Consider the following 16,132-nt stretch of genomic DNA (forward strand, 5'->3'; position numbering starts at 1 on the left):
TTTGCAATAACAATTACAAATACAATGGAAAAAATAGCCCAAATGGGCCACACACAAGAACTCAACATACACTTCTTCAGCATTGGGCTCATTGTATAACCCCGTGACCAATACCCATGGATATAAGAACAAGATCAAAGACTCCCATGTACAATACATAAATCGTAGTAAGAGAGTAAATATTTCCTTCAGCCATCCAATATACAACCCCTTCCTTCAATATACCAACAACATTGTCATTTAAAAAATAGGCACTTAATCAGACACTGTGGATGTAATGTTCATCCAACTACCTCACACTTTATCAAACTTATGTGGTATTCCTCTGCTAGTGTAAGTAGCCTAGTATAAGGGGGCAGCTTTGTTAACAAGAGCCTTCCGTGCTGAAATAGTCAGAGGGGCAGACTTTTTCCATGAAAGCACTATTAGCTTCCTATCGTAATATGAATGAGTCACGTTTGCTGGTGGCCAGCTGAATGAGTAGGGGTTGCCAGCTGAAAGGGTATACTTTGCTTTGCAGCCATGGAATGTATACAGCCCCATCCAGCTGCCTCTACAGCTTATGGGGGCAGTCGGAGGGCAGTAAAACCATATTTTATTTTTACTGCCCCACCTCGAACACAAGTGTAAACTAGGCCTTACAGTATGCAGTATGTATTTCATCAGTGTATGTAGCCGCTTGCTGCAGTTCACACTTGCAATTGGGGGGCCGGTAAAAACATGAGCTGCATTTTTATGACCCCCAACCACTTCAGCTGAAAATGCAGTGCATAGTGTGTGCACATGCTGTGACAACAGTGCAAAATGGAAAAAATAATCCCCCTTTGGGGAATAGTACCACCTGTTGAATGCAACCCATCCAACTGAATAGAGCCATGCCGTAACTGGCCTACAACCTCATTGTGGTGTGGTGGTGCAGGTTTTTAGTGGTAAAACAAGTGGTGGGGAGGTAACATAACGCTTTCTCACTGCCTATAAAACACCCTCCGAAAAGGTCATTGTTGATCTCTCCTCGAAAGACTGCTAATTCCTTGGTTGCCATGCTGACCCCCATTGCCTACTACTGTACATTTTTAGTCACTGACCTGAAACTGTTGGGCTCACGCACACTGCATCTCGAAGAAGCTGCTCCTACAGGCCTTTAAAGCTTTTCTGTCTGGAAACTCCCCTCTATGTTGGCCAATGTGTTTATGCTCACTATGGCTTTTTCAGGAGTTTACAGGCATATGCTCTAAAGCAGGGGTCTCAAACTGGTGGCCCTCCAGCTGTTGCGAAACTACAAGTCCCATGAGGCATTGCAAGGCTGACAGTTACAAGCATGACTCCCTCAGGCAGATGCATGATGGGACTTGTAGTTTTGCAACAGCTGGAGGGCCTCCAGTTTGAGACCCCTGCTCTAAAGCCTCGTACACACGATCGGATTTTCTGACAGGAATTGTGTGATGACAGGCTGTTGGTGGAAAATCCGACCGTTTGTATGCTCCATTGGACAATTGTTGTTGAAATGTTGGATGGCAGTCTTTAAAATATCTGTTGTCGGATTTTACAATCGTGTGTACACAAGTCCATCAGACAAAAGTCCAAAGTACAAGCACGCATCCTCGGAAACAAGGATGAGCCAGAAGCGGTTGGTCTTGTAAACTAGTTTGTAATGGAGAATTAACATTCATGACATGGCAAATTATGAAATCTCCAAATGCAGCGCACATTCTCTTCTTCTTTAGCCACACGCTGCCCGGGCCATAGCCGAAAGAAGGCTACATCATGGTCGGCTTATTCTGGGAGGGCGTCTATGGACGTCCTCACAGAATCTTGCTCCTGCGCGCCCCCTGGGGTGCGCACCCGGAAACATCCGTGACCGCCGGGTCCAGAAGACTCAGTGCATAATGGATCACGGTAAATGGCCACTGATATCAGCCGTTTACCACGTGATCACTCTGTCAAATGATGGAGCAATTACAACAGACTGGCGTCATGTCAGGTTCCTTCTTCCCCTCTCTGTACCGATCAGTACAGTGTGAGGGGAGAGATTGTTAACAGCAGCGCTGTGGGCTGGATGTGTAGTGCCCACGGTGCTGCTCAGTGCCCATTCCAGCCACATCCATACTCTGCCCATACTCTGACTCTGCCAATATTCTGCAATACCCTGAAATACTCTGCAATACTCTGCCCTACTAAGGAATATTCATCCATACTCTGCAATACTCATTCATCCATACTCAGCCACCCCACCCACACTCAGCCATACCCACCCAGCCATCCACATCCATGCCACATCAGTTTACATCCATGCTACAACAGTGCCTCAATGTGTAATAAGAAATGTATGCCACTACAACGCCTGCTGGTGCTCCCTGCATGTTGGGCCTCTGTATGTGGCCATGCTGTGTAAAAGTCTCACATGAGGTATTGCTATACTCAGGAGGAGTAGCAGAATGTATTTTGGGGGTTACTTTGTGGTATGCATATGCTGTGTGTGAGGAAAAAACCTGATAACATGACAATTTTGTGAACAAAAAAAGAAAACTTGATATTGCAAAGAATTGTGGGAAAAATTACAACTTCAAAAACCTCACCATGCCTCTTTCGAAATACCTTGGAATGTCTACTTTCCAAAAAGGGGTCATTTGGGGGGTATTTGTACTTTCCTGGCATGTTAGGGTCTCAAGAAATTAGATCAGTACTTCAGGTGTGATCAATTTTCAGAGATTGGCACCATAGCTTGTGGACTCTATAACTTTCACACAGAGCAAATAATATACACCGATTTTGATTATTTTTTTACCAAAGATACGTAGCAGTATAAATTTTGGCCAAAAAAAGTTGCTAAATTTTAACAGAAACTCAGACTTTTTTTTTTTTATATACATAATTTTCTGTATTTTTTGATTTATAGCACAAAAAATAAAAACCCAGTGGTGTAGAAAAAAAGGACAAAAAATTCATATGGGTACAGTGTTGCATGATTGAGTAATTGTCATTCAAAGTGTGAGAGCACCGAAAGCTGAAAATTGATCTGGTTAGGAAAGGGGTTTAAGTGCCCAGTGGTCAATGGGATAATAATGAAGCTACTTTGCTGGTGATACTGATGGAGTTATGGCAAACAAATTTTCAAAGGCTTTTTTTTTCTAGTGATATTAAGAATAATATTATTATGCTTGTTATTTTATTTTTTGGTGCAAGTTACCACAACACCATTATCCCGTAGTTTTTAACCACTTCTGGACCACAGCACGCTGATGTACGTCCCTTTGGGGACAGATATCGTTGTTATGGTAGCAGCTAGCTGCCATAACCCTAGTATCCCTGTGTTCGGCCGGTGGTCAGGTACAAGATAAAAGTGTTCTCTGCAGCGGATTCGCTGCGAGATCACTTATCTATGGTGGGAGAGGGGCACCCCTACCGCCACGATCTAGTACCCTCCATCACTTACCAGAGCTGTCGGCAGCAGCGGAGGCAATCGCGTCTGTCCCCTGGGCTGACATGGAGATGAGTGAGGGGAAAATGGCCACCACCAGTCTCCATAACACTGCAGGGCGGAAGCGACGTCATAACGTCACTTCCGCCCATAGAACTTAAAGGGGCATTTTATTTTTTCCATTTTTTTTGACGAAAAAAAATGTTTGGATTGCATTTTAGTATAAATATGAGATCTGAGGTCTTTTTGACCCCAGATCTCATTTAAGAGGCCCTGTCTCCATAACACTGCAGGGCGGAAGCGACGTCATAACGTCACTTCCGCCCATAGAACTTAAAGGGGCATTTTATTTTTTCCATTTTTTTAAATGACGAAAAAAAATGTTTGTATGGCATTTTAGTATAAATATGAGATCTGAGGTCTTTTTGTCCCAGATCTCATTTAAGAGGCCCTGTCATGCTTTTTTCTATTACAAGGAATGTTTAAATTCCTTGTAATAGGAATAAAAGTGACAGATTTTTCTTTTTGTTTTTAAACAGTGTAAAAATAAAAAGTAAAAGGTGAAATAAATAAGGGAATTTTATTTTTTTTTTTAAACGCGCTCTGTCCCGCCGAGCTCCCGTCCAGAAGCATATGACCACGTATGAAAACGGGGTTCAAACCACACATGTGAAGTATTGCCACGATCGGTAGAGCGCGAGCAATAGTTCTAGCCCTAGCCCTCCTCTGTAACGAAAAACATGCAACTAGTATAAAAAAAAGTGGGATAACTTTACTGTTATCTTATCATTAAAATAAAGCTAGAAGAATTTTTATGCTTGTGTGCAAGTATACCCACAAATAGGCACAAGTGCTATACAGCCCATCCTCACATTTTTTTCTGCCAGGAATGTCTGATGTCCATATAATAGTACAGTGTGCAAGTACCCTAATGCCATGTACACACGATCAGATTTTCCGACGGGAAATGTTGGATGTGAGCTTGTTGGCGCTAAGTCCAACCATGTGTATGCTCCATCGGACAATTGTTGTTGGACTTTCCACCAACAAATGTTGGCTAGCATGCTCTCAAATATTCCGCCAACAAATGTGTGTTGTCGGACTATCCGATCGTGTGTACAAAAGTCTGTCAGGCAAAAGTCCAAAGTACAATCATGTATGAGCTGGCAGCGCTCGGTCTTCTAAAACTAGCGCTTGTAATGGAGATATCACATGACTATTGAGCTTCCTTTTTATTGGCTCGCCATACGTCTTGTACGTCACTACGTACGTAAATATTGGCCCACATTTGTGTGACCATGTGTATGCAAGACAAGTTGGAACCAACAACCTTCAACAACCACGGTTTTGTTGTCGGAAAGTCAGATTGTGTGTACGAGGCATTAGGCTTTATTCACAGGGCCGTCAAATTTTACCAATGTTATTACACGTGTTTTTTACGAGAAAAGCTCCTGTGTAATAATCAGCAAAATACTTGCGCATAGATGTACAGGTATATATAAACGTGTAAAGACAGGCAAGTGTACATAATGATACATTTATTCTTCCCCTTTGTTTATACTTAATTTACACAACTACAAACTCATATACATGTGTAAAGCGCATTTTCTTAGATGCAGATTTTTGGATTCTGCGTTACGGATCTAAAAGCAGCTCATGTGTACAGACCTGCGTGAACGGCTCTATTAAAAACAATGCAGCTACATACAGATCTGTAATCAAAAAATGCTTGTTTATTCTTTCTTTCTTTTTTTTTTTTTTTTTTTTTTTTTTTTTACAGCCGTGTGAATGAAGCCTTAAAGTGATTGTAAAGGTTTTATTTTTTAAATGACAAACACATTATACTTACCTGCTCTGTGCAAGGGTTTTGCAGAGAGCAGCCCCGATCCTCCTCTTCTGGGGTGTCCTGTTGGTCCTCCTGGCTTCTCCTCTTCATTGGGTGCCCCACAGAGACCCATATTCCCTGGGGGCACTCTTGGGAGTCAATGGCTCCCGCTGCTTTCAATCTTTTTAATGAGGACAGAGACAGTGCCTGGAGCCGGTTAAGGTAAGAAAAAGGGGAGCTCTGGGGGGGGGGGGGGCTGCTGCAGCATTAAGGTGAAATACCTTGAGACTTTACAAGTCCTTTTTAAAGTGTTACTAAACCCACAACAGTGAAGAAGTGGGAGCGCGTGGACAACGTGTTCCCCATAGCAAACAGCTTGCTATGGGGACACTTAGAAGAGGATGAGCCAAGATCGCCGCCAGAGGACCCGAGAAGAGGAGGTGAGTATAACCTGTTTGTTATTTAAAAGAAAAAAAAAATGTTAGTAACAAATTTGAAGTCAGAGGCAGGCAGCATTTACAATAGAAGGTCATGCCATATATCTCCTACTGTTACGATTTAACAGTTGGTTTGAAAGAGAAAACTGTTCTAGCTACGGCCAGGTAAAGTTGTTTTGTAAGGTAAAACAATAGGTGAAGGAGTGGTGAACACACAGACTCTGTAGAGTTGGCAGTTTGTCTTGGCATTCACAGCAGTGTTTATCAATCAGAGCTGTATCATGAAACAAAATGGATTTACAGTTTGAAATGGCTATTTTTACTAATACTAGTTTAGTTAACTGAGATAACATCCATTGAAAAATGCTTCCGTTGTTTTATACGAATTAAAGTGTATCTAAAGCCAAAACTTATGTGGAAGGGTTAGAACATGTGTCAGGTTTTTAATCCCGGTTTGTTAAAGTAGTTTATGGCCATCACTAGGTAATCTCATGCCAACTGTGTAACATATACATAAATAATTAATGTACATCTTTGTGCAGGAGAAAAAAAATTGCATTTATTATTTGTTCCTATAGGAGCCTGCAAAGCTTTACACCCGCAATTGGCGGTGATCGTGTGGTAGGGGCCTACTTTCCCTAGGCAGGAACCCTTCGCTGATGCGCTAATGCCTGGGAGATAGGCAAAGGCCATGGTTATGTGAAAATCAGCATTAAAGCCGTTCCCCTTTGCACAGAAACCCTTAATTCACTGAGCACTCTTCCCTTGACACTGTACACCTTCCTTCCCGAATGCAGCATTTTGAGGGGACACGGCAGGGCCTGTGTCCCGCTTCACCAGCTTAACCATAATCTGCCACCTCATGTCCAGGGACAATATAGAACAGCGTTAACTCTGTGGGTCTACTTTTCTCTCTCTTAGTACCAAAAAATGATTCATAGGTTCCCTGTTTCACAATACCAGTCCCGGATGCATGTGGGGCACTGAATGCCAGTGAGGGACAGTGCAGGAGCTCCAGTCTTCCCCTAAAACAAGTACTGTAATCACTGACTTTTAATATAAGGACACCTACCTGTCCAGGGATCCAGTGATATCCACACCCGAGCCAATTCTTTAATCGGCTTTGTGTGAAGGCGCCAACATCTTAGGTAATGGAAACCGGCAGTGAAGCCTTCCGGCTTTACAGAAAGTTTCCTACTGTGCATGCACGATCCGTGCTGGGCTTCATGAATGGTCCTGCAGTCTTCTGGGTCACCTGTCTGTGTCCCAGAAGGCTGCAGGGGAAGGAGGAGGGGGCTGAACATCTTCGTAGATCGCCACGGAGATGTGACCCGGAAGTGGGGACAAGAACCTGTCAAAACAAGGTACCCACTCCCTCCACCTCCCCAAAAAGTGGCAGTGTAGGGGGAGGGGAGAATGCATACAAGCGGAACTTCCCCTTTTGGGTGAAGTGCTGCTTTAAGAACATTGTGCTTGTCTATTGTTGGGAATTAGAGGAGGATCAGATCACATTTTATGGCAAATTACTGCAGAAAACCAGTTAAAGTGGCATTAACCACAAAACCAGAAATGTAGTATATTTCTGCTTACCAATCATTATATGTGTTGGCTGCATTCATCTTTTTTTAGGTGTTTTTCCCTCTGCTTTCACCTGGTGATCTGATCAGTAACACCTCCTGTGTAAGAGTGCTCCAACTCTGGATGAAGGCGCACAGGGGCACATTTGGACAGTAGCATTGTCAGTCTGGGGGAGAGGATTTAGATTTAAACACGCTAAGCCCTTGTACACACAGTCGGAGAATCCGTCGGAATGTGTACTATCGACCGTGTTTGTCAGATAATCCGACTGTGTGTGGTATGCATCGGACTGATTCCGTCGGAATATCCGTCGGACCCAATTTTCCAACTTGTTGGAAATATTGTACAACAAACTGGTCCGATCGGACATACTCCGTTCATGTGTAGAGAATTCCGATCGGACAAAGTGCCACGCATGCTCAGATCAAATTCCTACAGCAAAGCTATTGGCTACTAGCCTGAACATAGTCCCATCGTAATGAAATAATGTCATCACGTTCTGAATGATCGGATTTTCCGACAACTTGGTCCGACCGTGTGTATACAACAGTTTCGGACACAATCCGTCGGACAAAATCCAACGGATTTGGTTGGCAGAATGTCCGACCGTGTGTACAGGGGCTAACACATTGAAGCCAAATTCCAGCTAACTCCTTATAAGCAGTTAGAGCAACTGTGTTTTCCTGTTGGGATAAAGGTCTTACATTAAAAAAAAGCTGACTATTGTAAGCACTTCTCAGTGTTAAATCGTTTGTCTCATCCTTGTAACTGGTACATATGCAAGAGAGCTAGTTCTTTTGAAAACAAATGCAGCCATCACATCTAATAATTGGCAAGTTGCAATATAATGTTTACTTTTGGGTTTAATACTGTTTTAATTTCAAGGGGTTTACATACTTTTTCTTGCCACTATAACTGGATGTCTGAAGCAACATACATTTTATTAAATACACCAAAACCTTAATAGCTTGGGAAAAAAATAGGAACCAGGTTTGATATCAAGACTACAGACTTTAAACTGTACTTTCCCAGTAATACAACAGCATAGATTGTTTATTACCCCCTTATATCAGTCAGTTATTAACTTGTGCAACTGTCCAACCTCAACAGGAATGATAACAGTGTATGTTTGTTTTACAGATCATGTATTACAATGGACAAAGCCTTTGGACAACAGATACAGAAAGGAATGAATTCCCTTTTGTATAGTTACATACTCTTCGAGAATTCGTTTTTTGATTAATTGAACAAATAGAGAAAAATCCAATGGGAAAAAACCCCTAAAAAACAGCTCCGGCCACCTATGTACAAACAGATCTTCACACTTCCAGAAGGACCTAAAAGCTCATCGACAGCTTCTCCAGTTTAACATACATCTTTTGAGTAATATAGACTTTTTAGTAGGCATTAGAATACAATGCTGTAGTTATCTTTTCCATCTTTTTTAAAATGTTTTATCTACCAGTTGACATGATACTGCATTAGAGATTCTAGAATTAACTTCCTCATTTCAAACCATGATATACTGTATATGGTTTACACTTTTGTGCTACATTTGCATAAACATACGTGAACAAAGTTAATTTTTAATGATTTTAGTACCTAAATATAATAAGCAAAGTGCACCACCAGCAACACACTGGTTTCCAGGTTGGAGATGTGTTGCACCATAATAGGCCAATGTGAACTTCAGTTGCAAATGTAAGCTTTTAATTTCAGCTTTTGTGGTATCCAGGAATTAAACAATAAAATTGGCCTATAGTGAAATGATAACACAATCTTAACATAGTCTTGTTAGGATAGATAGATAGATGGGTGACAAGAGGGCTTGAATACATACCTTTTCTGGATGAAGTTCTGCTCCACCTGTTTGTATGGAACAGGAAGACCAACAAATCTGAACTCTGTCCCTTTCAACAGAGATTACATAACCAAGTGCCTAAGCCAGTGATGGCAAACCTTGGCACCCCAGATGTTTTGGAGCTACATTTCCCATGATGCTCAACTACACTGCAGAGTGCATGAGCATCATGGGAAATGTAATTCCAAAACATCTGGGGTGCCAAGGTTCGCCATCTCTGGCCTAGGCCTTCAAACATGTGACCAGCATTGAAGGGAACTGGTAGCAGCATTTTGTGCAGGATAAATATTTTAGCCATTGTTTTACTCTTAATGCATCAATGCCAACAAGATCATTTTCATTGCAATAAAGTAACTGTATATTTGTTTGTGGTATGTACAGTTTGATAGTAACAGTTTCAAATAAATATATGCATATTATTGTATGACTACACTTTACAGTCCACTGTTCCCTGAAAATGAAAGGGTTAATAACCACACCTAGTAGAGACTGTACCAAGGGGCTGGTGTGCAATCTGATGAATTTTGTCAGTCTACCACTATCATTTCTGAATTGATGAGTTGGGAGGAAACAGTGATATCAGACATGCTGTTATTGTGTATTTATTTTAAAAAAAAGAAAAAAGAACAACAATATTCTAAAATGATGCTATATTTTTAACAGTGTCAAAAGGTCACCCTATAGTATTCCTTTATTATAAAGAAACATGATCAGCAAAGCTTAGCACAGGATAGTGGAGACAATAAGGTAGTTCCATGTTTGGTGTCACCTCTTCAAGTCGAGTCGATAGTCTTCAGACGTTCCTTTATAGACACTGACTTTCTGAAAGCCAGTATTTATAAGATCCAAAAATGTAAAATTCACTTTTAGTAACTTTTTTATGAACATTCCCCTGTGTAACTGCAGATTCCCGAAAAATGGTATACAGTATACCACTGGCCCTCATTTTAAAATGCTGCTTCTCCTTTCTTTCACATATGGGGGGGGGAGGTGTTCTGCACAAAAACTGCCAGCCCCTCCCTGTTTTTCTATTTTCAGGATGGGTTGGCTGCTACAAGTGTGTGCCCCCTAACGGCCCATCCAGCTCATTCTTTGTGCAAGTATGCAGTGTACTTTCTCTTTCTCTAGGTGTGGTGTCTGGGCTCGCCCACTGCAGCTAGAAACGCAGTTTGAGTGGGCAGGAACTTCAGCTAGGAGGCCCGTACTTGTAGTGTCTAGCAAATGGCATGACAGAGGGGATTCGAAGGGCCAGAAGTTTCTGCAGAAAGGCCCTCATGGTTGCATCTATAAAAGAAAGCAGGAGCAGCATTTTTAAATGAGTCTGCTGGTATGTACTACTTATGGGATCTGGAATTGCATGGGCAGGTGGGGTGAACTTACACTGTAAGCATGCCTCTCATGTGACACTGTTAGTCGCCAAGCTGTCACTGGTGAAGAAAGTGTTCACTTTCCACATTACACCAAAGATGGGTTGTTTCAGAAGGCTTGCTTACTTTGAAGAGGAGGGTAATGAACATCAAGGTACCACCGCGAGATGAGCTTAGTTAGGGACAGATCTTCAGGGTTCAGCTTAGTCTAAATCTCCGATCTCTTTGGGCAAAACAAGTGCATCAGTACTCACTGGTACATCTCTCTGCAGAAAATGTACCTCAGAAATTACAAACTAAATCCTTGGTCATTCTTTACTGAAAAAGTAGTAATGTGTATTGCCCTCTGTTTTGCCAAGATACATCCTGTGTTTTTTAGGACTTTACTTTTACTTAAAGACCCTAGGGCAGTGATGGAGAACCTTGGCACCCCAGATGTTGTCGAACTACATTTCCCATGATGCTCAACTACACTGCAGAGTGCATGAGCCTCATGGGAAATATAGTTTAAAAACATCTGGGGGGCCAAGGTTGACTATCACTGCCCTAGGTGATGTCAGAAAAACTTTCTTTTAAGGCGTTACTAAATTATGTGTCTGTTCCCTATGTAAAAGTCATGGCTTGTTAGCATAGCCTGGGAGAAAAGGTACAGTAAGGTACTATATTTTTTTTCCTGTTTCTAAATGAACAATAAGCCCTGGTTCACACTGGTGCGGCTTCGAAATCGTGCTACTTTAGCACAATTTTAAAGCTTCAGATCTGTGCAATGTGCACCATTGATTTAATTGCGGCTTATGAGTTCATTTAACAGAAGACTATGCAAGTCACAATAAAAATCAGAAAAAGTAGGGGGCGTTGCCTGGACATGGCCGTGTGAAGTAGACTATTTCCAGAGCTCCCGGCTTCGCCGTCCTATCTCGGCATTTATTATTCTAAAAAACGGTATGCTTCCTGCCAAAAAGCATAGAACGAGAGCAGCAATGTGGGGGATGCCTGCCGCCAGAAATCCGGGCGAAATTCATTGCTTTTTTAAGCAGATCCGGGGCGCTTCGTCAGGAGCCATAGTTACGGCTCCTCGAGGCCCCCATGCGGGACACCGATCAGAGGACCCGTCAGCAGCACACTAGAGCTACACTGCCTAACCCTTCTTCCCCACATGACAACTCTAAGAAACTACCGGAGGGCACCCCGGAGGTAATGCTGGCCTCTACCCCTCCTCCCAAACAGAATGAGATGGACTGGGACATTAGGGCCCTACTTCAGGCTCTTCCCCACCCGGTCTGACATCGAGGCGCTGATTCTCCGCCTTGAAGAAACCCACCGGAGGGATATCCAGGAAGTGAGGGGTGAGGTCTCAAATCTGGCGAACCGGGTATCGACGGGAGAGGCCTCTGTCTCTTCCCTGGAAGGTCGGGTTTTGGCACTGGAACAGGCGAGAGACCAGCACCAGGACCCAGCCATCGCTCTTCAGCTCCACCTAGAGGATATTGAAGATCAGAGCTGCCGTAATAACTTGCGGCTCCATGGGATCCCAGACAGCTTGGAGATGGTGGACCTGGGGGCTATGGTGCTAGGCATCTTTCGAACGGTAGTAGCCGATCCGGAGCTGGTTGTTGAACTGGACAGAGTCCACAGAACTCTGGGCCTGAGGTCAGCAGACCCAAGTAGACCTTGCAATGTGGTGTGCAGATTCCATCGCTATTCCCAAAAAGAAAATGTCCTGCGCCGGGCATGGGAACATGGGGATGTGGACGTGGAGGGTGCGCAGGTTAAACTCCTGCCGGATCTGTCCAGGGCGACTCTTAAACGCAGGGCTTTACTTTGCTCCCTCCTGGATCTTGCAAAGCAGAGAGGCTTCACCTACCGCTGGGGGTATCCACTTTCCGTGACATTCTGAAAAGAAGCCAATGGTTACATTCTGCAGACCCCTTCGGATTTACCGGCCCTCTTTCGGTTCCTGGACACTGACCCAATCCCAATCCTGGATTGGCTGCAGATTCTTCCCCACCCAACTGGCAGACAGGGCTCCTTTTGATCCGTGGCCCACTTCCTCACTGCCAACAGAGAGCAGGACGGAGACGGCGATAGGCCTCAAGAGATGCTTAGAGTGAGTAACCTCTATACCTTCCACCCCTGCCCACCATCACCCGCCAATCTGCTAAAAGTTTTCCCCATCCCCAGGGCACATTCTACAGAGCCGTTTGTACTCTCTTTATTCTAGCGGTGGCGGGTTGAACAAGTACTTTTGTAGCCCTTGATGCAACCTCACTACCCTCCCCCCCTTCCCCCTTGAGTTTTTGGGTCTTCATTTATTAATCCTCACAGCTATAGTTCTGACGTTTCAGCGGGCCAGTGCAGACTAATGGATTTGCCTACCTCGGTCCTGATGCTCATTCGAGCCCGGTGGTGTTCTGACCCTTGCTATATTCCTGGGGCTCAGTCTGCACTCTCTGGGATACTGCCATGATGTTATACGTTTTGCACCAGGAGGCTGGGGAGCACCACGGGTCTCCTAGCGGGACAGCCACTGCCCCTGGTTAATTGGGAGAGAGCGGAGGCACGTGACATTTCCATCTCCTTTACAGAGACCGAGGAAATAGGGTCTACATTTGAGGAGCCCGGGGTGAGGGGAGGGGGATCGTTACCCACATTTTTTCTACCTGGCAAAGAATGAACCCAGCTATGGCTCTACGCTGATGCTAAGGCCAAGTATACACGTTGATGAAGGGGATCTTTTAGCCCTGGGGGACTAAAATCTTGCGGGCGTTGCGGGGTGGTGAGGTGGAGGGAGGGTTTTTATTGCATAACATGCATGCAAATGCTAGTTGCCTTTCTCTCCATCTTGCTTTTTGTCTTCTTTGTTTTAGGTGGCTGGAAATTAATGTTTGGGCTAGTTTTTCCTATGCATACATTTTAAAAGGCTCAAGTTATTAGTTGACAAATGTTGTGTTTATTTCCCTTTCTAATTTTTGGCGTACCGCTGCATTATATGACATATGTGTTTGCCTGGGGCGGATGGGGAGGTCCGGGGGTTCGCCTCTCGACCCTGTCTATCCACCGTCCCACAAGGACCGCACTCTATACCCGGTAGCGTACTGGTGAGTGCATAAGCAGATAATTACTGTTATAGTACTGTTCTAGCTGCACTTCCCCGTGTTGGCACTCTAACCCTTGTTCTTCTCCTTCGGGTCTGTGGCCCACGTTCTTTACCTCTCCTGCTTTTCCCATTTTTCTTCCTTTTTAATACCGTCCCTCTCTTTACCCTCCCCCGTTCCCACCTCCTAGACCACGACTATCCCCTAACAGCTGTACTCCCACTCCCCTGATCCCTAAACCCCCCCTCCCTGAGACGCATTGGCAGACTCTATTACAGTGACCCCCCCTTAATGCTAAGGGGCTGAACATCCCTGAAAAGACGCATGTTGCCACAGGACCTTAGGAAATCGCATACCGATGTGGCCTTTATTCAGGAAACACATTTTAAAAATGACAAGCTCCCCCTTCTTCGACCAGACTCTTCCCTCAACCATATCACTCCACTAACCCTTCATCTAAGACCAAAGGGGTTTCCATCTTGATCTCTAATAGACTACCCTGGCACTGCCAAGGCATATTAGCTGACCCTGAAGGTCATTACACCTTTCTTAAAAGGCCAGATTTGGGACGCCCAGTTCACATTTGCCTCAATCTACGCCCCCAATGACCATCAAGACAGATTTATCAGAGCCACTCTAGATAGATTACAAGACAGGCCACTTAATCCTGGGAGGGGATTTTAACGTTCCTATGACCCCCTCCTCAGACACTTCCATGGATAGTTCCTCGATTCCCATGGCGAACATAACGGGTATAGCGAAATCTTTTCTTAGAGCCCAGTTAGTTGACATTTGGCACTTGCTACATGCTGGAGAAAGGAACTACACCTTTTATTCCCCGCCACACAAACTGTACTCGAGGATAGATCTTTTCTTGATACCACACGATCAACTACATTTTGTGAGCTCTCCCGCCATTGGGCTAATTACATGGTCCGACCACGCACCCATCTCCCTCACCTATACACCATCTGCCAACCCTTCACCTAGATCCATGTTCTGGAGCCTTAACGAAAGCCTCCTCCAACTACCTGATGTATTAACAGAAGTGTCTAAAGAACTAGACCTCTATTTTCGGGAAAATTACTCATAAGGAAGCGACCCTGTGATTGTGTGGGGGCCCATAAATGTGTCATCCGGGGAACCCTCATTAAGCTTGGGGAACACATTAAAAAGACTCAAAATGAGCAACTTGCTGCATTACTTTCTAAATTGGCCTCACTAGAAGCAAAGCACAAACACGCTCCTTCGCAACCCTTAGATCTAGAGTTAAAGGCTTTACGTGCACAGATTAAAGATCTGTTACATTACAAAGCAAAGGCGGAGCTACAATTCTGCCACAAAATGACATACAAGTCTGGGGATAAATGCGGGAAAAGTTTGGCCAATTCAGTCAAAGGCTTTAAATCTAAATCCTACATTCCCTAGATTGTGGACCCGAAGGGACAAAGCTTCTACCCCTGCACAGAAAGCAAGAAGCTTTGGTGATTTTTACACCAATCTCTACAACCTATTGTCCTCAGGTACCAAACAAGAAGACATAGACAACTACATTGCCAACTCCCATCTTCCCTCACTTCCCCCAGAGACCCAGGAAGTCTTGGACGGGCCGATTACTTTAGAAGTGCAGAGAGCAATAGGATCACTGAAGCTCAGTAAAGCCCCGGCCCAGATGGCTTTACAGTCCAATATTACAAGACCTTCATCCACATCCTTGGACCACGCCTGGTGACACTCTTCAACGCCTTAGGTACAGATAGGAGTTTTCCTGGAAACACCCACATTTCCTTGATTTACAAGGAAGGGAAAGACCCAGGCCTTTGTGGGAGCTACAGGCCCATCTCCCTCCTAAATCTAGATTTGAAGTGGTTTTCCAAAATCTTAACGACTAGACTTGCACAGCACCTTCAGTCCCTTATACATCTAGATCAAGTCGGTTTCATACCCACCAGAGAGGCAAGAGACAACACGGCGAAAGTGCTTAATCTCCTACATGTAGCAAAATCCACACATACCCCTTGTGTCTTTGTGAGCACAGACGCTGAAAAGGCTTTTGACCGTGTGAACTGGGACTTCATGTTCTTAGTCCTCAGGCATATTGGCCTGGGCGACAGAATGATGAAGTGAATAGGTAATAGCTATTCGAGACCCTCGGCCCAAGTAAAAGCAAATGGAGCGCTTTCATCCCTTTACTATTGGGAATGGAACCAGACGATGTCCCCTGTCCCCCCTCCTATTCGCCCTGTCACTGGAACCTTTCCTCTCTACAATAAGGCTGAACCCAGATATATCTGGTCTCTAGGTGGGTACCATACACTGAAAATTTTTGGCTTACGCTGATATGTTGTTCTCCTTAACAAAACCCAGAATCTCCCTTCCAAATCTTCTCAGAGAATTCACATCCTATGGGACTCTCTCCCAGTTAAAAATAAATCTTTCTAAATCAGAGGTCATGGCAGTCACAATCCCCCCTCAAATGCTACGGGATTTACAATCTAATCATTGCCTTAAATGGACCACCACGGAATTAAAATACTTGGGTACAGTCATT

At 44.1% G+C, this 16,132-nt stretch overlaps 1 protein-coding gene across 2 annotated transcripts in view; it reads left to right on the forward strand.

The window, feature by feature from the left end:
- The window catches only part of LOC143974587 (signal-transducing adaptor protein 1-like), a 167,614-nt gene extending 158,076 nt beyond the window's left edge, over positions 1 to 9,538 (forward strand). For both annotated transcript variants that reach the window (XM_077476134.1, XM_077476135.1), the window contains one exon: positions 8,399 to 9,538. In XM_077476134.1, coding sequence (XP_077332260.1) covers positions 8,399 to 8,451 — 53 coding nt within the window. In that variant the 3' untranslated portion in view covers positions 8,452 to 9,538. The remainder of the gene's footprint in view (positions 1 to 8,398) is intronic.
- Positions 9,539 to 16,132: the final 6,594 nt, after the last annotated feature.

The sequence above is a fragment of the Lithobates pipiens genome, unplaced genomic scaffold (assembly GCF_037356315.1).
Source record: "Lithobates pipiens isolate NorthernLeopardFrog02 unplaced genomic scaffold, aLitPip1_a1.2 Scaffold_13, whole genome shotgun sequence".
Lineage (NCBI taxonomy): Eukaryota > Metazoa > Chordata > Amphibia > Anura > Ranidae > Lithobates > Lithobates pipiens.